Genomic DNA, 20,664 nt, shown 5'->3' on the forward strand with positions numbered 1-20,664 from the left:
CAACGAGAAATGTCTGTTTAGTAAATTGGTCAGTTATATTTATTTGCTGAATTTAGCAGATAATGATATTTGCAAGACTTTCAACACAATTCTAGCTGATTCATTAATACTTTCTTTTTAGGTCTTAAAACTAGACTTGCTTGTTAGGCCTTAAATAAAGCCAGCTGAAAACAATTACAGTAAACAATAAATAGCCTGACCCTTCTAAACTCTCAGGATTGTACATTGTCGGACTGGAGCGTTAAAGGCCCACTGGCGAAATGCATGCAACAGCAGAAAATTATAAAATTAATTTACAACTATTAAAACTATAATCATTATTACAAATATAAGTTTAAAAATATTACTTTTTTTACATGAAATATATAAATCAGTTATTAGTGCATAATGTACAGAAATGCATTTTTACAGTTTCTCTGTTCTTCAGATCCAAGTACTTGTGTGTAAGCTACGTCCAATTATTTTAAACCCAAGTTGTGTAAAAAGTGCGTTCCAAGATGAATCAGGCTCGCACTGTGCTACTTGTTTATTTACTAATTATTTTAACTGTCAAATTCAAGAAATACATAGTCATTGTGCATTGAAATGTGAAGAAATATATCATCTTTAACTTTCTACTTGAAGTAGTGTTAAACGTATGTTCAAATGACTTATCAATAAGTTTGCGTTCAAATTACAGTGACTTTGAACTATTGTAACTTACTGTGAATTTACAAACCTGAGTGTGCATTATGTGTGTTAATCCCAGTGTTTTTTGTAGAGCTTTCTAACATTGCTATTTGAGAGAGAGTTTATACAAGAGGTTACTTATGCTAATTTGTGGCTATAACTTTTCTTGCTGGGCTAATAATGTCACAGTCCTTCACCACAAAAATATTGTGGACTGAAATAAATATATGCTTCAGTTTTAGGATTTATGTCAATTTGCATCAGTTTAAAATGAAATAATTTAGGTGAAGATCCATAAATAATAATAGATAGTACTTTGAAGTGACATTTTGCTTTTTCTTGCATGAGCATTCCTATCATGGACCACAATCTAGCAGGCTGTAGCTCAGTAGGTCAGCACAAATGCTCGTCAAAAACCAGAATCGCAGAATGCACCTGAGTGTTTGTTAAGTGGAAAAATAAGCTTAAAAATACATACTGTCCCTCCACATTTTCCTGGTTTTTAAGGACTTTAAGTGTAAATCGGTATCAGAACAAATGGATACCAAGACTGGATGCTTAATTTAAAAAAAAAGATTTTTTTTTTTTTTTATATATTTATTTCTTTTGCACTTTTGAAATGTGTGGCTAGTGAAATCCACCTTATGTATAACTAACTGGCTGTGACTTGTAGCTCTATATTTATAAGCAATCAACTTTTCTTTTAACAGGGAAAGCCTTGCATGTGCTTCACAATGGGAACACTACCTATCCCCGGGAGTGTGTGTGCACTGAGGGATACCACTTTGATACAAAACAAGAAATATGCATGGAAAATAGAAACTGTGCCCCTGGATTTGGAGTGCAGTCCTTAGGTGAATATTTATTAGTTATGTCTGTCTATCAAAAGTCATTAATGGAAATATTATATTGAATTATGGCGCTTATTAAGTCATACTTAACCAGGTCCACCTTCCTTGCTTTCACTAAAGCAAAAAGTTATATATATATATAGATATATAACTACATAAAAACTAAGTAGACTAAAACTTAATTTATTACAGTGGTAATTACAATTCTAAAATGTTTTCATTTATTTGTCATGAGGCTACTGCTAATGTATGCAACCCTATATAGTAAAATATATAGCTAAGAGAAGTCACCTCAGGTTTCTGTGTCCTGTCATGAAGTGATCATCTATCTTTATTTTTAATACAATACTAATGAACATGCTCTAGACAACTGTCACTGAATACTGTATCTTTCTCACTTTGAACTCACAGTCACAGATATACTATTTTAGCACAGTAGGAGGTGAATTTTCCCATATTTAAACGAAAAAATACATGTGTGCAATGTATTAAGAATGACAATTGCCAGCACCTTTTTTTTTTTTTTTTTTTTTAACTCTGTTGTAACATACACAGACATATTAAATGACAATAGATAATAGTTTTACTAAAGTGTATAAAATAATCTAGAAATATTAAACTTAAGAGGTCAATTTTAAAAATAATGTTAGAAAAATACACATTTTTTTTCAGTACAATATGTGTAGTAACTTCTTATTGGTAACAGTAGCAATTTTTAAGTGCTGAATTATCAGTGGTATATTGAATAGATTGTACTTATTTTGGATACAATGTAACAGAATGTGAAAAAAAGGGTTTCTGGAAGGCAAAATTTCAGTCTGAGGATCTCTGCTTCATTCAACTGTTATAATCCATATTGGATATTACAACTGATTGATGTCCACTGACAAAATGTTTAGAGAACCAAAGCAGTTACTTACTGGTAGTCACTTCACCCGTTTATACACCAAGAAAAGTGTCATATCTGAGGCTATTTTCAGTCCATCTCAGAAGCCTCTCTGAATAACATAGATACTGTGAACTTGGGGCAGCCGGCACATTAGAAATTCTTAGTGTCATAAGCCAAAGTACACGGCTTACCCGGCATACACATTCATCAAAAGCAGCTCTGCAGGGCTGATAATAGTTACAAAGACAATCTGACAGGCAGGCACGTCTGTGGAGGGCAGCTCCACACAGATTAATCAGTGATAGGAAGAAATCAGGAGCAATAACAATTGCAGAGGAGTCTGTGCAGTGTCCGGTAGAAGAGGTTTGTGTAGCACTTTCCTGTGTGCACCACTCTGTACAGCAGCAGAATTGACCTCTGTGCCCCCAGTTTCTAATGCAAAATAACCAGTGTAGTGCCGGCCAGAGATCAGTTAAGTGCTCTGTGTTGTACCTTTAGGGAGATACATTTGGACTATTATTGCTAATATTGCAAAAGCGATCGGGGGAAAGCTAGAATGATATGGAGAAGTGGCGGTAGGACATACCATCGTATACTGTCTCACTTCGACCACTGTGTGTGTGTGTGTATGTGTGTGTGTATATATATATATATATATATATATATATATATATATATATTAGTGATTTAGACCAAAAAGGCGCTCAGTGTATAGCACCAAAAAAGTGCTTAAAGTGCTCAAATATATATACACATACAGTATGCTGCTCCAACTCCACATGCACCAATTGCCGATGCAGACAACCTAAATGAACATAAGAGAAGAAGCGCCAAACATAGTGTAATACCATAAAGTTATAATACATAAATTATGTGCTTTAAAAGCTGCATACCAAATGTATAAATAAATCAGGCTTATCTGGTTGATAATTCAATCCGATTCCAGGTCCTCCTCAGGAGATGACGGGTTCATAAATTCACTAGAACTCAAAGGATAACAACATAGTGTAGTATGCCCATATATCAATTTAAAAGATTTTATTACACATCCGGGTGCATAAGCAAATAAATGCCCGTACATTAAAACATAAGGTATAGAGCTTATCTGATCAAGTCCTCAAGTACAGATATCCCAAGGATCCTTCTTATGCAGGGGACCATAAATAGACAGCAGAAGCGGTGCCTCCTTAATCCTTAACGCGTTTCGTCAGGAAGACTTTATCAAAAGGTACGCGGCTTTTAAAGCACATAATTTATGTATTATAACCTTATGGTATTACACTATGTTTGGCGCTTCTTCTCTTTATGTGTATATATATGTGTGTGTGTGTATATATATATATATATATATATATATATATATATATATATATATATATATATATATATATATATATTAAAATGCATTTACAGTAAATTTCCACTTTTAAATTTGGATAATTTCTGCTGTTTTCTGCTACCTGATCTTGCAGCATAGACTACCTGATGTTCTCTCTTGCTTGTTCTTGGAGTGTTGTTGACCGTGTGCAGACTTTTGGAAACTTAGAGTCCTGTATTGAAAATGTTCAAGAATTGTATTATAATGCAAAATGTTAACAAACTCTGAATCATTCAAACTCAAACACAATGCTCCATTATCATTATCACCAGTCTAAATTCCCTAACACACAGGCAGACAGACTATTGTCAATTTGTTAGCAGCCAATTACCTACCAGTATGTGTTTGGAGTGTGGGAGGAAACCGGAGCACCTGGAGGAAACCCACGCAAACACGGGGAGAACATACAAACTCCTCACAGATAAGGCCATGGTCGGGAATTGAACTCATGACCCCAGTGCTGTGAGGCAGAAGTGCTAACCACTTAGCCACCGTGCTGCCCATTATGACCAATTAAAACATATTATATATATATATATATATATATATATATATATATAAACATCTACCAACCCTATCTGTCTAGTATTTAGCATTCCAGTGACTGCTGAAGCCAGAGGGAGCATCCACGTCTGCCCCACGCAACATATATTATCACCTTCCCTGCTAGCCAATTGAGCCCCACAGCCATTTTTATCATCTCTCACCAGACAGTGTATGATCCCACCATACATTTCATCACCCAACCCTGCCCTAGCCAATTCATTACCCCTCCCTAGCCAATTCATTACCTCTCCCTAGCCAATTCATTAACCATTAAACAATTCTACAATATTTCAGTTGGGAAACAGGTAACCACAGCCACTACTGATCTGTGACCAAGGCATTATTTGCATATAACAATGTGGTACTATTTTAGACTTCGTCTCTCTTGCATGGTACTTATATTCATCTTATTATCAGTTTAACATTGAATCCAAATTGGGGAATACACATGTGTTCTCAGCCATGCATCCTTACCCTTAAAGCATGTATCTAAAGATTTGTAATTGGTCTTTTCCTGTAGTTCAGCGAAATAAAAACACGTTGTGTGCACCCTGCGACGCGGGATATTATTCCAACTCTTCATCTTCAACAGAGCAGTGCAAGCCCTGGACAAAGTAAGTCTCTCACATTGTATTTGTAATTCTAAGTATATAATTATCATAACAACAATATGTTAAGCAAAAGATTGTGATTAAGGCTGTTATTTTTTGTGTCTAGATAATGAAAAATAATAAAATTATGAGAGCACTGACAAATAAATAAAAATAACAAATGTATTAAAATAATTCATAAGGCTCAACAATTGTTAAATTACTTCTCATAAGCACATATAAGCATCAATAACTTGCATCCAGCATATAAATTTGCTTATTGTCCACAGTCTTCTTCATTTTGGGGTAATTATTTCACATAAATTAGCCCCAAGGCAATCAGATAGTGGCTGAAAAACAGTTTTATAAATATGCTTCCCAATTTGAAAATGATGGTCCCAGTGGTACTTAGCTGCAGTTTGATTTCTCCACTGATGGAGGGACAGGTCCCCAGCACAATTGAAATGTGATGTGCACCTCCGTATGTGCAGCATACTGTGTCGCTCCTGTTAATACACCACCGAAAAGCAATCCCCCGATCCAAAGGGGGGAACTGTCTGTAGAAGCCGAATGGATTGTCAAAGCTGTTTGGAGTAACTATAAAGGATCTCGGGTAAACAGAGGGGCAATAAGATTTTCATGAGTTCGTTGGCGTCACTGACGTGTTTCTCCACCCCTTAAAATAAAATAAAAGTAAAATAAATTCATAAATAAAGTTTAGTGGCTTTAGTGAACCTATTAATCTAGCAAGTCATTGGGGCTGATACTGAGTTGAACCCATATGCGTAATAAAATTTCTAAAAAGACACTCAGGTATTCTGTTTCAATACTACCTTTTGTTTACCTGTTATTGTCTCCAAGGACCAACTCAGCAGAGAGTCTCAATGGGATTTCAAATGGGGGTGCACGGTGGGCCCATAACCTAGTCCAAGTTCCCCTACATAAGGCTGGCCATTATCATCCCTTTGTTGGGGAATTTTACAACGAAACCTAGTACGGTGGGATAGGTAGTGATACAATAGATCCAACCCATGCAATGTAAACTGTTATTAGGTTTGAGACTGGCCAGAGTTTGTGGTTTCTGCTGGACCAAAATGCTGGAAACAATCAGGTGTGTGTACATCCATCTATAAGCACAATCAGTGCAGACTATGTTTGGTAGACTTCAGAAGTCACTTGAGGATACCTCACCTGGTTAAGCCCCGGGATAGTCCTATACCAATGGGTATTGTATCCATTAAACTAGACTTCAAATTTAATTAAAATCCTATAAATCATTAACTTGCTATCTGTAGACCTATCCCATACAGTGGGGAGTTAGTGTGACTAATATATTGCAATAAACTTTCCCAATAGCAACACATATACACAACTATCTACATTTCCATAGGTGGTCAGATTCGGATGAAAAAATGTACTTATTTTCCAATCAACTCAGTTTGCAAAGTTTTAAGAAGTAGGATCTCTCCTGTTTGTATGAGCTGTCAGATGTGCATTAGTGCTGCAACCATGTGTATGATCAATCCTATCATCAAGCATCTTTTCAGCTCCAGTCTGACAGCTGTGCTATTACTCACCAAACCCATGCTGCAAATTATCCTGCAGTTCTGATTGGAGCTTGCTGCCTTTTATAAACCTCTTACTGGCAGCATACGAATACTAGTGATTTATCCTGCTCGGCCTACTGTGCCTTGTATTCTGATCTGTTCTGTATATTTGATCTGGATTGTTCTAAGGATTCTACTGTCTCCTCCACTGCTGACTCTTGGCTTTGTTAAAGGGATTTGCTCTCATATCTCTACTTGCTTTGACCCTTGGCTTGTTTAAAAGACTTTTCTCTTTCCTCTACTTCTAACCCCAGCCTGTTCTGCCAAATACATTCTAGTTGCTCACTACCTGTTACTGTGAGCTGTCCACTGCCATCAGACAAGTGCAGGACTACTCTGCATTAGCCTCTGCCTATCTGATTCTGACTTCTGCGAAACAGTCATGGCCAAAAGTTTTGAGAATGACACAAGTATTGGTTTTCACAAAGTTAGCTGCTTCAATGTTTTTAGACCTTTTTGTCAGATGTTGCTATGGTATACTGATATAACATTGCAAGCATTTCATAAGTGTCAAAGGCTTTTATTGACAATTACATTAAGTTTATGCAAAGAGTCAATATTTGCAGTGTTGACCCTTCTTTTTGAAGACCTCTGCAATTCGCCCTGGCATGCTGTCAATCAACTTCTGGGCCACATACTGAATAATGGCCACCCATTCTTGCCTAATCAATGCTTGGAGTTTGTCAGAATGTGTGGATTTTTTTCTCCACCCGCCTCTTGAGGATTAACCACAAGTTCTCATTGGGATTAAGGTCTGGGGAGTTTCCTGGCCATGGACCCACAATTTTGATGTTTTGATCCCCCAGCCACTTAGTTATCACTTTTGTCTTATGGCTAGGTGCTCCATCGTGCTGGAAAAGGCATTGTTCATCATAAAACTGTTCTTGGATGGTTGGGAGAAGTTGCTCTTGGAGGATGTTTTGGTACCATTCTTTATTCATATCTGTGTTCTTAGCCAAATTGGGAGTGAGCCCACTTCCTTGACTGAGAAGCAACCCCACACATGAATGGTCTCAGGATGCTTTACTGTTGGCATGACACAGGACTCATAGTAGCGCTCATCTTTTTTTTTTTTCTCCGGTGAAGCGTTTTTCCAGATGCCCCAAACAATCAAAGGGGATTCTTCGGAGAAAATGACTTTACCCCAGTCCTCAGTAGTCTAATCCCTGTACCTTTTGCAGAATATCAGTCTGTCCCTGATGTTTTTCCTGCAGAGAAGTGGCTTCTTTGCTGGCCTTCTTGACACCAGACCATCTTCCAAAGGTTTTCACCTCACTGTGCGTACAGATGCACTCACACCTGCCTGCTTCCATTCCTGAGCAAGCTCTGCACTGGTGGTGCCTGATCCCGCAGCTGAATCAACTTTAGGAGACAGTCCTGGTGCTTGCTGGACATTCTTGGGCACCATAAAGCCTTCTTCAAAACTATTGAACCTCTCTCCTTGAAGTTCTTGATGATCCGATAAATGGTTGATTTAAGTGCAATCTTACTAGCAGCAATATCCTTGCCTGTGAAGCCCTTTTTGTACTTCTACTACCCGAGCTTAAGTCCTGGAGGCAGTCGAGTACTGTAGAATATAGCTAGTTCCTCCAATAGGGGGCTGCTAAAAGTGAACATCTCATGAAGAGGTTCTTGCAGCTTAGGATCGCACATTACTCTGCCTTTAACACATTTTAAAAGCTGCCTCTCCTATTTTACATTTGCCATGAATTATAGCTTCTGGTTTAGCATGGGAATGATCTCAAATGTTTTCTGCTTTAAATTCCTGGCTGATATTATTATGTAAATAAAGATCGAAATATTTAGCAAATATTTTACCAATACATATACCTATGTATATATTCATCAAATTCTCAATGCTAGTTAAATTTTTTGAACACAGGCTTTATGATTATTCCATATAATAACCATAGTAATAGTTTAGACTTTTACCACAGTCATTTTCATTAGTGGTCAGAATGTTTCTCTATTGAGCAACCTTTTTTTCTAAATCTTTTAGCTGCTCTTAGTCAGAATTTAATAAATAATGCACTGCACTGCCACAGTTTAATAAGGGTGTTCACCAATTGCTATCTAGGTCCTTTGATCACGGGTAGTAATATGGCCAGGAAAAAGTCAGCATGGCACTCCAGTATAAGACACATCTTTGAAGACCTGACGAAGGGGATTGCTCCCATCAACATGTTGCTTTTCTTTGCTTAACATTCAGTAAATGATAGGCATCTGGTTCTATAAGCGCATACTGATTATCTGGTGATTTCTTTTTTTGGCATTTACTTGCAATGCTCACCATCCTTTTTTTTTATGTACAATGTATTTTAACTGTATTTTTTGTTATACTATACACCAATATTATGATATGTTTTAATGCTTTTAAAAAATGTGTGTGCTTTATTCATTTAAAGTGTGTTGTAACAGCCTTTTATGTCTTCTCCAACAGCTGTACAGGTGCAGGACTGGAAGAGACTGTTCCTGGCACTATTATTTCTGATGCTGTTTGTGACCGTCCCCTCAACTTACCTGATTGTAGGTATAGTTATATAGTATGGTGGATAAAAGACACAGGTCTATTTAGTTTGACTGCCCATACTAATAACATTGATCCAGAGAGAGGCAACAGTCTGACATTTGCTCATTCAATCTCACATGGGAAAAACATTTTGTTCCTTGTCCCAAAAATTGCAATCAGATAAATTCCCTTGATCAATCACTCTTATAATGTCCTTTACTAATTGCAGCTACATACACCATTTCTTGTAAGCAAGACATTTTTACATTCTGTTTATGAATTTTCCATCATCACCCCATGAAGTAAGGAATTCCATATCTCATCCACCCATACGGTAAAGGACCACTTTTAAAGGTGATAATTAAGTCTCCTTTCTTCCTTCTGCAATTAATGACCCCAATGTCCTCTGTTTGTCCTTGGTATGAAAAATATTTTTTGTGTTTACCTCGAACATTTCTAAGGCTTTTTTAGAAAAATAAATAAACAGTCCTAACGTCCCTTTATAAATTAACCATTCAATTTCCATTAATCTTAGAGATTGCAAGTGGCCTGCCATTGAACCATCTTTAGTTTTCCTTTGTCTTACTGTGTTGTGCCCAAAACTACACTCCCTATTTAAAATGTAGTCTAACTAGGGACATATTTATGTTGAAGTAACAGCTCACAGCTTAAGCTACGGTTTCAAGTACATCATGATAATTTGGGGCCAGTAGGTGGTAGTTCTACCTCCATATGTTCATATACAATGGTAACAAAAAGGATTTCAATCTGCACACATGAATTGTTTGGGATCTCCTGCGTGCAGTTCGCTATCCTTTTTCTAGTATACTTATGTAGCCAGTAGTGTGTATCAGATTATGTACTCAAGACATGCAGAACTAGTTGTATAATAGTAAAGGATTTTGTTATGTTTTACTTATCTTTACCAGTACATTGATTGTAGTTTTTAATTGCTTTCTAATATTTATTTTCTGTTTGCAGTGAAACAAGTGGTAATCCTTATTACTTTCCTCATTGTGGTATCAGTGATAATGATTTTCTGCATCTACATTATGTGTTGTAGGAACAAATTCAGTACATTGAGAGGTAAATGCTCCAAGTATTATCTGCATGTTGTATTCTTAAACACAAACAACAAATAGCTTGAAATATCCACTGGTTAAAAAAAGAATACATAGGATGTACAAAATATTTGTGAATTAAACTGAAACACTGCCCAGCAACTATAAAATGATACATGTAGTTGAGAAGCTTGGGGGGAGGGGAGGGGAGGGGTGTTATGCTAAATTGATCACCAAAAAGATGAGTTAATTGTCACAACTATCTAATCTGTTAAATAGCTATTTTCATTCATGTAATTTGTTTTTTGTTTTCTATTGATTTAGAAAACATGATTTCATCAGTAATGTTTCCATTCATTTTAATGACACATTAATTTAAGTGTTTTTTCTATATGGAAGCGAATGAGAGATGCTCCGGTAATAAATAAATTTTAGAAACAAGCATTGCCCCCATCTCCATTGTCATCTAGCCCCAACAGTAGCCAGCCTACTGGTTTCTACTATAACTGGAAGACCATAAGTGTGAAATCCTCCTGACATGAAAAACATGAAAACCAGCCCCAGGCTTGTCAGCACAGAACTGGTGTCTCTACAGGGAAAGAGGGTGCACAAAACAGCATGCCTAGGTTAGGCCTGCAATTCACTGGGGCTCTTCCTGAGCATCCCTGGGCTGTGGGGGCTAAGGTAATGATTAAGACTGCGATCCCTGGAGTGGCAACTTTGCCACCCCAGCGGTCCCAACATAGTGGACACATGTCCCTGTCACAATCCAGCGTGACGTGTGTGTGACAATGGGTTGATCAAAAACAACCACCTGGTCTGTTTAAATTGATTAAACTTTCTTTGTCTACTCCACACACTAACTTTGCCTTACCAATTATGCCGCCACCCAGATTTTTTGTGACGAGCTGACACACTTACTCAGGAAGCCTTCGGTTCTCCATTTAAACTAATCTAACACAATTTACTTTCATCAGTTATCATAAACAAAATAATCTCCCTGTTCCATCTATGTAGTGTTCTAAAACCAAACTAAGTCTGACATGTGAATTTGTAAATACACAGAGACATGAACTTATTAAATGTAATTCAATATGGAAAATAAATCCACAATGCTTAAGATGAAAACGGTGAACAAAATGACATGCAAAGATGTATAATAGTTTCTTGTAAAATAAAAAGGAATAAATAGCAGAAAATGGTAAACTCACAAATTAACAAGTTTTTTGCTAGCTAGGAGAACAAGAATAATGGGATACATATCAATATAAGATTGACTTTCAAAAGTGAACAAATCTGTTACATTTACAAGGCATTTTAAACAGGCTGCAGATATCCACAGCCCCCCTTCCTGTGATATCAGACCTAGAAAGTCTGTGTAAATGCAAATTTAGTTTTTTATGACCTCTTTTCAAACACCTTTCAAATCAGGGTTTATTTACAATGGCCTAACTTCTTACCAGAATGTCCTACAAAAGTTATATTACCTCAATACAACAGATCATAAGTTTCCCTTCATTTGCATACCATTGCATACCAAACATGACGCCTTTAAGTATGATATTTGAGAACATATGACATTGTCCTGTGGCCTTTTTCGCCTTTATTAAAACTTATCCCAGCTGCTCAGTCACCCAGATGAGGTGTCCTGTATTGGGATATTATTGATACTAATATAACCTTAGAGAGAGATTTCAAGGGCTTTAGCTTTTACCACCGTGCCATAAATTGGTATTGGGCACTCATCTGTCACGATGTGTCTCAAACTTTCTATCCATAAATACCTCATAGGTAGAGCGGAAGAGTTTAGAAACCAAATAAAAGAGATAAAAAAATTCCCCCCGCCCCCTTTACTCCATTTAAACCAGGGGTGTCCAACCTTTTAGCTTCCCTGGGCCACATTGGAAGGCGACAAGTTGTTTTGGGCCGCACATAAAATACACTAGCACTAATGATAGCTGATCATCCAAAAAAACCATAGAAAACATTGCTAATGCTCCTTGTTGTTGCTCAGTGCTTCAATGCAGGGCCGTAACTAGGGCTGTGCGACAGGGGCAACCGCCCAGGGCGCAACGCTGAAGGGGGGCGCAATTTAGGAATATTTTAGGGTAATTTGGTTAAAATTGAGGGCTAGGGGGGCGGCATTTGCCTTTCTCGCCCAGGGCGCTAGAATTCTAAGTTACGGCTCTGCTTCAATGACATGCTAATAGCTGCTGTCAAACATCAAGTGATATTGTTACAACATTTTATGAAGGGCTTCAATACAGCAGTCATTAAGACAGGAAGATAAGGTCCGTGATGCTCCAGGACCAAGTGAGTTTATGCACTGGTCAGCGTCCCTTGAAATAATAAAAAAAAACAAAAAAAACCCTTAACTTACCTTTTAATCAGCTTGTTCTCTGATCCACTTCTCTTGTTTTTTCCGTTTTACTGCTGCTGATAGTTCACGCGGGTGACTCCTATGTGCTGTGCTCCGCAATGGAAGTCGGACGTGATGAAGTCACGCCCGACATTCACTGCGAGCGCCGCACGGAGGAGGAGACCAGGGAGGGACCGCGTGACCACAAGGTAAGTATTTTCTTATCTTTTTCTTTTTTTTGCAGGATTTTTTTTCCATTAACAGCGCTGCCCCCTTGCCACAACCAAAACTCCTGCTGGGCCACATTTACAGGCATGCTGGGCCGCATGCGGCCCGCGGGCCACCGGTTGGACAACCCTGATTTAAACCCATGGCTGGACACAGAATTCATCTGATTTGCACCAAGCTAATACTATGAATTAAATTCACTAACACATATTTGCAGTTTTATGACTAGTAATTACTTTTCATATGACAGTCCCTAAGACCAACATAGTAAAAATAAACAAACAGTTTTAATTGAATAAAACATTCCCCAAAATAATCTTTTAACAATTTATAATATATAAAATAAAATGTTAGTCTCCAAGTTGGGGAAAAATATGCTATACAAAGAAATGTTTTCAATCAATAATGCTCACCACAGTTGCTAAATTATCGAAGCAGTGAATTCCTGAGAATAGATTTAAAAAGAATAATCATAAGTTGCGCACATTTTTATACCATGAAGAAACAATATCTTTTATATTATAATTATTATCATTGTTTTATTTTGATATAACACAGAGCTTTCCAGAGAATGTTGAATCATAACATCAGTCCTTGTGGAGTTAGTTGGCAGGGTGTATATGATACCAGAGAAATATGCGATAAGGGCCCAATTATGCTTAGTGTCCACATGTGGATCCTTTGTTATTCAATATAATAATCTGTGTGAGACATGACTGCATGATTACTGGTCTAGTTAGTTGGGTCTACCCTTTGCAATAAGTTATCAGCTGAATCTTTTTGTGAACTTTGTAAATGACCCTAGAAAGCCACTTGAATGGCCAGAAAGACAGAAATAGACTGCATAATCCTGTAGAACTCAAAATTTACATGTTCAATTACTGAGCTCTCCAATCATTGTAATATTTCTTATTTGTTATAGAGACTGTGCAGGAGTGGGTACATGGAAAATGTGACCAGTTATGTAGATCTGAGGTAAGACAATGTGGATATGCAGCTAAATCTAGGTAACAGTATACTTGGAAAAATCATTTCTTCTAGTTTACAATACCAAAATGCTCTCAGCAGTGTGGTAATGAGGTTTTCCAATGAGACAGCCTGCTGCAAGAGCTGCAATGTTATATTGCTGAATTCCATCAACACGTGTTAGTTGTTTCTTGTAGTAAACACCCCTGATCACTATATTGCATATAGTATACTTACAAAAAATGTTATGATGTTAAATCCATGTTTAGAATTGTATTAGGTGGTATTCTCTTCATGGATTACAGTAGAAAAGGAGCAAAGTCATTTAAAATACTCTTAAATTAACTTTATCACTCTTAAAATATAAAACACTATTTTACCTCCAGTTTATGAAGGTAAAATATTGTTTTATATTTAATACTGTTTCAAATTACAAGAAAAATAACACTGCTTACATAATTCTTTGAACATGACAAATGTTCTTCAATAATAACATTTGTATTAACAGTTGGGTTAACAACATGTTACTACCACTGTAGAATAGGGACTAATTTAACAACATTGGGGGAACATCCAAATGACTTGTAACCAATAAAATGTCGGACTATTTTAGTGCTTGGCCTTCGTCCCCCAGATTTTGTGTTCGGTCATTATGTTTCCCATAATTGAATCAATGCTCATACAGTATGTAGGTGTATTTTCTCTTAATTGTGTATTATTTTGTATCTGATAAAGTAATATCCTTTTGTCTATGGTAAGAGAAATTAAACCCCAGTTTGCAGTGGATAAAGATGTGTAAAATGCCTTATGTTTTGCCAGCACAACCAACACAATATTATCCCTGTTCATAATAATGGTGCTGTGCATAACATGCTTAGAAATGTCTGATTACATGTTATTCTCTACTCATGATGTCCTGTTCATCTGTTTTAGAAAAAATCTCCCTACAGTGAACCAGTTAAGCTTGAGCCAAAGGATGCCGCTTACATAAAAATATCAAATTCACCTGATGGGGAAAACTCCAATCCTCTTTATTCAAGTGATCTCAAAGAATCAGTGGTTTACCAGGGAAGAATGGTCCCAACAGAAGATGAATACATGGATCAGAGAGGGTCATCTGATCCTGAGAATGGAAGTATGGTTGAAGGCATGGACTCATCATCAGATGTTTCTTCGTTAGCAACCTTCCCTATTTCCTTGGATACTAGCTCAGATAGATTGCTGTTTCCTTCCCAAGAGGAGGGCATCAGTATTCCATTGCTTTCCCACCATCATTGTGGTCAGTCTGCCAAAGCGATTCCTAGGAAATGGACAGAGGAAAACCTTACTACAGACCCTATGGACAACTTGTGTGGTCACTGTGCCTCTCAGCACACATTCCATCTATTCTCGCAGGCAACCCAGCATAACTCAGAGAGAAATTTCGAAGAGGAGCCATGTTCCCATTTTACTGACAGCCAGTACACAAGAAGTAGGAGCAGTGCTGGCAGCTGCCCTACTACAGATACGCCACCACCTCCATCAGGTGAGACAAAGCCTCAGGTAGCTGTAATACACAATTACTCTAACATCTAAGGCCCTTGTCTTAAAGAAAAAAACTCAACCTGGTAACAATAAGTTATATTTAGTATAATATGTATTTATTTGGATAGGCAATGAAACAAAGCCATCCCTGTAAGTGTTCAAACAGAAACATTTGGCATATGTATACATGCCTGACATTGACAGTCATAGTTGGCAAAGACTTGTCTCAGATACTATTAATCTGTCAGCCCTTGTACCACCATAATGTGTCCTACCACATAGTGCGTTAGTATCACCTATATTTGTTTTTATTAGCTCTGTTTTATATCGGGTTGTAAAAGAACAGTTATTCCTAGAAAAATACTTTTTTCTTTCAAAGTGTACAGAGAACTGATACATCGCTTGCCATTGTTTATTTATTTTCGATGCATTGTGGTGAAGGTGTGGGCGTACTAGACATAGCCTATTTTCAGGCACAACCAACCACCAAAATTATAAAAATTTACAAAGTTTCAAAATTAAATAACACAATTCAGCCAGTAAAACAATTTCAAACAGTTTGTACAAATTCTGAAAGCAAAATTCTGAAATCTAATTGTAAAATATAAAAAGCAGCCATTGAGAAATGGTATACAGAAAAGAGTGGCATAAAAGGTAAAAAGTAAAATAGGAGAGGTGTGAAAGATGGTTTGTGTTCGGTTTAAACAGCTGCAGGGTCTGGCAATATGCACATGTTCACTGTGACATTTCTTAAAACAGTCAGGGGTTGTCTCTACATGAATTGAGTAAGGCACATACTTCCAATATTTTGTGGTTGTCTATGAGAAGGCTTGCACATCCATGGTTGTCCTGCATTCATAAGTGTGAAGAGATGCTTGTTCTGTAGATCATAACCCATAGGTCACAGGTACATGATTGCAGACATAAGGTGTGGTTTTGTAAATAGGAAAGCCCCTACCTAGAATTATGTTTTTCCACAAGCCCTTACTCAAGCCAACCAGCAGAACCATGGGTGCCTCATGCCTGGATTCCCATGGCTCAGGAAATACTCTCTTCCTCCACCTCTCTCATTCACTAGCACTCAATTTAGGGTATCAATTTCAGCAGAGTGGTTGTAGCCCTGTAGCAGCTGCCAGTCGATGCTCTACATTGAGTGTTGATTAAATTTAAAGTTGTCCAGTGGTCATCTACCCATTAGACCAGTCCAGTGAATTGGTGGGAGGACTGAATAATGGCCAAGTGTTTTTGTTTTTTTTACTTTTCATGTTCCATTTGCCTTATATAATGGAAAAAATTTAAGGGTATTTATAACAATATGATATAAAAAAAAGACTTATTGTACCAGAAGAAATAGAAAAGCCTTTAAGAGAGAGTAAGAAATTAAAATGATTATTAACTGACTCTATTACAGTTAAAACTGGTCTTACCATCTGAAGTGAAAGATTGGCACAATTTGACAAAGGATTAAAGCATCAGGACAAGAACTGTGTTTCTTGCTCATGGTTTTAAGGAATCCTGCAATATTATTTGCTTGATAAAGTGTGGATACTAATTGTGTTTTTCTCAATGCAGGAAATGTGACAGGGAATAATAACACAACAGTTATTTCAAGTGCCCCAGTAATGAACATTAAAACAGATGTTGTTGTAGTGTACTATAATGCTGGTCCCCAGGATGTACCCACCGCCCCTGAAAATGATGAAAACATGAAGCGGCCAATGCAGGAGGAGAGCCAGAGCCGCTGTGACAGCTTTGTGGCAAACACACAGACTCACCGATACACGGATATTCCCAGCTGCTCAGTGTCAGATAAAGGCAGTAAAACAGCTACAGATCACCTAAGAGACCCAGACAGTCCAGTCATCTTAAGTCAGGAACAACCTGATCCTATGTTCTGTCAAAATACACATTTTCTACCTGTGCAAGAGGAAGGAAAGCCTGAATTTTATCACTCCGAAATTGTGTAAATTATTTTACTACGTAAAACATTTACTTTTATGGTCTCCATAAAACTGTGAACTGAGCGCCATATACATAGATACTGTATGTTGCAGTAAGAGCCAGGAAAGCTGTCTGACCTGGGAACAAAGGTCATGTGGGACATGAATTTGCAAAATATCTGACAATTGTGTTCTCTGTTGCTGGGTTTCCAACATGTCAGTTATTTATTCAAAAATATCTGCCTTTGAAAAGGGAAATGTACATTAAATAACTACCATCAAGTTACATTTTTAAATGTTGCGTAAAATTAGATATTTTTAACATTGTAATTTATTTCACTGCAATGAAACATATTTAGTTTGAATTATACTTTAGTGTTTTGTTTTGATGTTCCCTCTTATTATATTGTTATGTGCGGAGAGCTTTTAGTAACAGGCTAAACCTCTTCAAGGACAGCAGTAGTAACAGCATCCACAGGTTACAAAGAAGAGACTGGCTGCAGTGGAAGGGCATTATAGCAAAACATTATCTTTATGCTGAAACTATATTTAAATTTACACAACATATTATAATAGTTTAAAAAGGATCTACACCTAAAGGCAGGAAATTAATCTGCAGGAAGAATTCATTTTTAAGGTTTGATTGCTCAGCCTTTTCCACGTTATTATAGTCTATCTTTCCCTCCTCCTAGTCTGTGTATACAATACTTATTAGCCAATCAGATCATAGAAAGGTTTGCAGCAGCAGGAGATGAAGTTGCTGATCTTGTGTGTGGCAGTGACCTGTGTCATGATATGAGTGCGGAGAAGCCATAGACTGGATGGAGGTCCTAATAGCACAGAGCACTAATGCAGGATTATTGAGGTGGCAAATACAGCTCTGCATGAAACAAAGCATAACTAACTGACAGTTTGATAGAGGGAAATATTTCATAGACAAGGGATGTTAGAGAAAACGGATTGTGGTAGATAAATAATGTTGCTGCTTATATAATCCTACCATGCAGGGGGTTTCTTTCAATGTTATGTTGCCTTTTCAGAATTTGAAAGCTGATACCCCTTGCAGGAATTGGAGCATGCCCATGAGTGGTTGGATGTACACCCTTTTATGCAGCAAAATTTATGAACATTTGCACTGTGCATGCCCACAAATAAAGCGCACATATATGTGCACATGCAGGCTTGTGTGTATCTGACACTTGCGCCTCCTTACGACTGGAGAGGCAGAATAGGGAAAAGAAGGGGTGGTCTAACATAGCTCGAGTACAGTTCACACAAATGTAGCTGAGGCACACTAGCACGGAAACACATATACGCCTGTCAGTAGCTGTATCTTTTGCACCTGTTAAAGGGCAGGTGATGACTATGACAATCGCCAGCAGTAGCTAGCCGCTGCTGATTGCAAATTGACCTCTGAAGCTCATAGGTGTTTTCTGCACTATAGGATTATGGGGAATATTCTTTAAAATATGTTTTTTCTACTTTCATTTGTACAGGAGTATTGTATTTGTTGTATTATATCAATCCTAAAAGCGACTGTGTTTTTTTTACTATCAAAACAAATGTTAACAAAATGTTCTTGTGCCTATGACCTGGTTGTGTGTATGCATATGTTGGGTGCACGTCAGTGGTGAATGCTCCCCCTAACACAATTGTAGTTAAGATTGGAGCCTTGAGTGCTGGCTGTCTCGAAAGTTTTATTCTACTATTCTAAACAACTTCTGCCTATTTTTACCCTTTGATCCCTCTCACTTCAAAACCTGGCTACACCTTGGGTGTACGTATGCCTGACGTAAACCTGGCATATAAGCTGCAGATGCTGGACGTTCCTTGATATATCTATGACTCAGCATATGGGTATTAATGCGCTATTTATGGGTGCCCTTTTCAGCGTGAATTAAGCCCAACATGCGTCCAACATAGCATCAGGCCCATGCACTGCACATCATACTGACATAGGATATTGTAACAAGCAGTGAGCAGCATCTTAATTCCACAATGACCAGCATATAGCACAGCGCAAAGATTAGTGTGTTACACTCATAAGTAGCAACATATTAATTTTACATACAATACTGGTTAACATGATACTGTGTAATGGCCAACATGTACCTAGTGGACTCTCAGCTATGCTACTTTACCCTTTGTGCTGACATTAAGATAATTCAATAAGTGGCTGTGAGAATAATACAAAATTATACAAAAATTTGAATTAAAGCTTTCAGCTAGAGGCAGTATCTTAGGCATCTGTGCCCCATGTTTATGTAGGAAATATGGGTTTGATCTGCCATAAAACTAAATCAAAGCTTTTTTATTTAAGTAACTTTTTTAAAAAGGTATGAATTTGAGAGACTGTATTTAATGTAAATACATTGTAGTTATATTTTTCTGTTTTGTCTTAGGCCATACTCGCCAAAGCCTACCAAACAAATAGCACTCAGTACAGATGCTAAGGACACCAAAGTGCAAATCAGTGCATAAGTTTCAGTGCAGGAATATTATAATATATCTGTGTGTGCCAGTATGAAACATTGATGAATAAGTCATTTATGCCTTCATTTTTTGAAGTGTGTATTGTATCGTTACCCCATTGGACTCTTTTGAAGGCTAATGAAGTCTTATTGATACATTCTAATATCTATAAAAAAAATAAAAACTCTCTTTAGACAAATTTTGTTTGTAATGACTTTTAGAAGAGGTAGCTCTTAAAGTGTAACACAGTGGAGGCAGCCATTTTGTGGGCCTAAACATTTTCCACAAGAAAGCAGCCTCTGCGTTTACTAGGAACTAGCGATTACTGAGGCATTTTATAATTCAGCATACAAAATGGCTGCCTCCTCCATGTCTAGGTGACAGGTGCATTTTAAGGCATTAAAAATGCAGTTAATTTGTAAAAATTGCACATAAATGGTAAAAGTATTCCTAAAAACGTATTTATTTTATTGTGAATTCTGTACTTGCACAGAGTAGACCTACATTAATGCTTTTAATGATGATTACTGGACATCCTCTGTAGAACTTTCTTCAGCTGAATTGTGCACAGCAAGATTATGGTGCTACTTCTTTTGTGAATTCCAGCAGACAAAACTGTCATCCACTCAACCATTTAATCACAATATATCATTGTATCAAAGCTAAACATTTTGTTAAATATGTTTAAAGATTGTTGAAGTTATTATTTTTTTTCAATGGGTATGCTATGTAAATATCATACTGAAAACTTTTAAACACTTTTGTAAATATTTGGCTTCACTAATCACTCAGGGAATAATGATCAAAAATGTAATTGAAATAAAAAGAAATTTGTGAGTTTTTATATATCATTTTTACTATGTGATGTATATTACCCAAACCACATTGCTTTTCACATTAATTGTAAAACTTGAGCACCCTCTAGTGTTTGTAGAAGAGGATAAAAAGCAACAGCTGTGTGATTACAGGTATCATTAAGGTAAAGCTATCTGCTGTTAATGTCACTTACAGCCGCTAACTATTGCCTAAAATGCAAATAAAAATAGGATAAAAGGTTTCTTTTGGGCTCCCTCAC

General features: G+C 37.1%; 1 protein-coding gene across 1 annotated transcript in view; it reads left to right on the top strand.

Moving 5' to 3' along the window:
• Positions 1 to 17,405, top strand: part of TNFRSF11A (TNF receptor superfamily member 11a) — a 78,528-nt gene extending 61,123 nt beyond the window's left edge. Inside the window, exons 4-10 of the mRNA XM_075212948.1 lie at positions 1,380 to 1,523; positions 4,854 to 4,947; positions 8,971 to 9,056; positions 10,021 to 10,125; positions 13,610 to 13,662; positions 14,587 to 15,178; positions 16,750 to 17,405. Of these exons, the coding sequence (XP_075069049.1) occupies positions 1,380 to 1,523; positions 4,854 to 4,947; positions 8,971 to 9,056; positions 10,021 to 10,125; positions 13,610 to 13,662; positions 14,587 to 15,178; positions 16,750 to 17,144 (1,469 nt within the window). The 3' untranslated portion in view covers positions 17,145 to 17,405. The remainder of the gene's footprint in view (positions 1 to 1,379; positions 1,524 to 4,853; positions 4,948 to 8,970; positions 9,057 to 10,020; positions 10,126 to 13,609; positions 13,663 to 14,586; positions 15,179 to 16,749) is intronic.
• Positions 17,406 to 20,664: the final 3,259 nt, after the last annotated feature.

The sequence above is a fragment of the Mixophyes fleayi genome, chromosome 5 (genome assembly GCF_038048845.1).
Source record: "Mixophyes fleayi isolate aMixFle1 chromosome 5, aMixFle1.hap1, whole genome shotgun sequence".
NCBI classification, from domain to species: Eukaryota; Metazoa; Chordata; class Amphibia; order Anura; family Limnodynastidae; genus Mixophyes; species Mixophyes fleayi.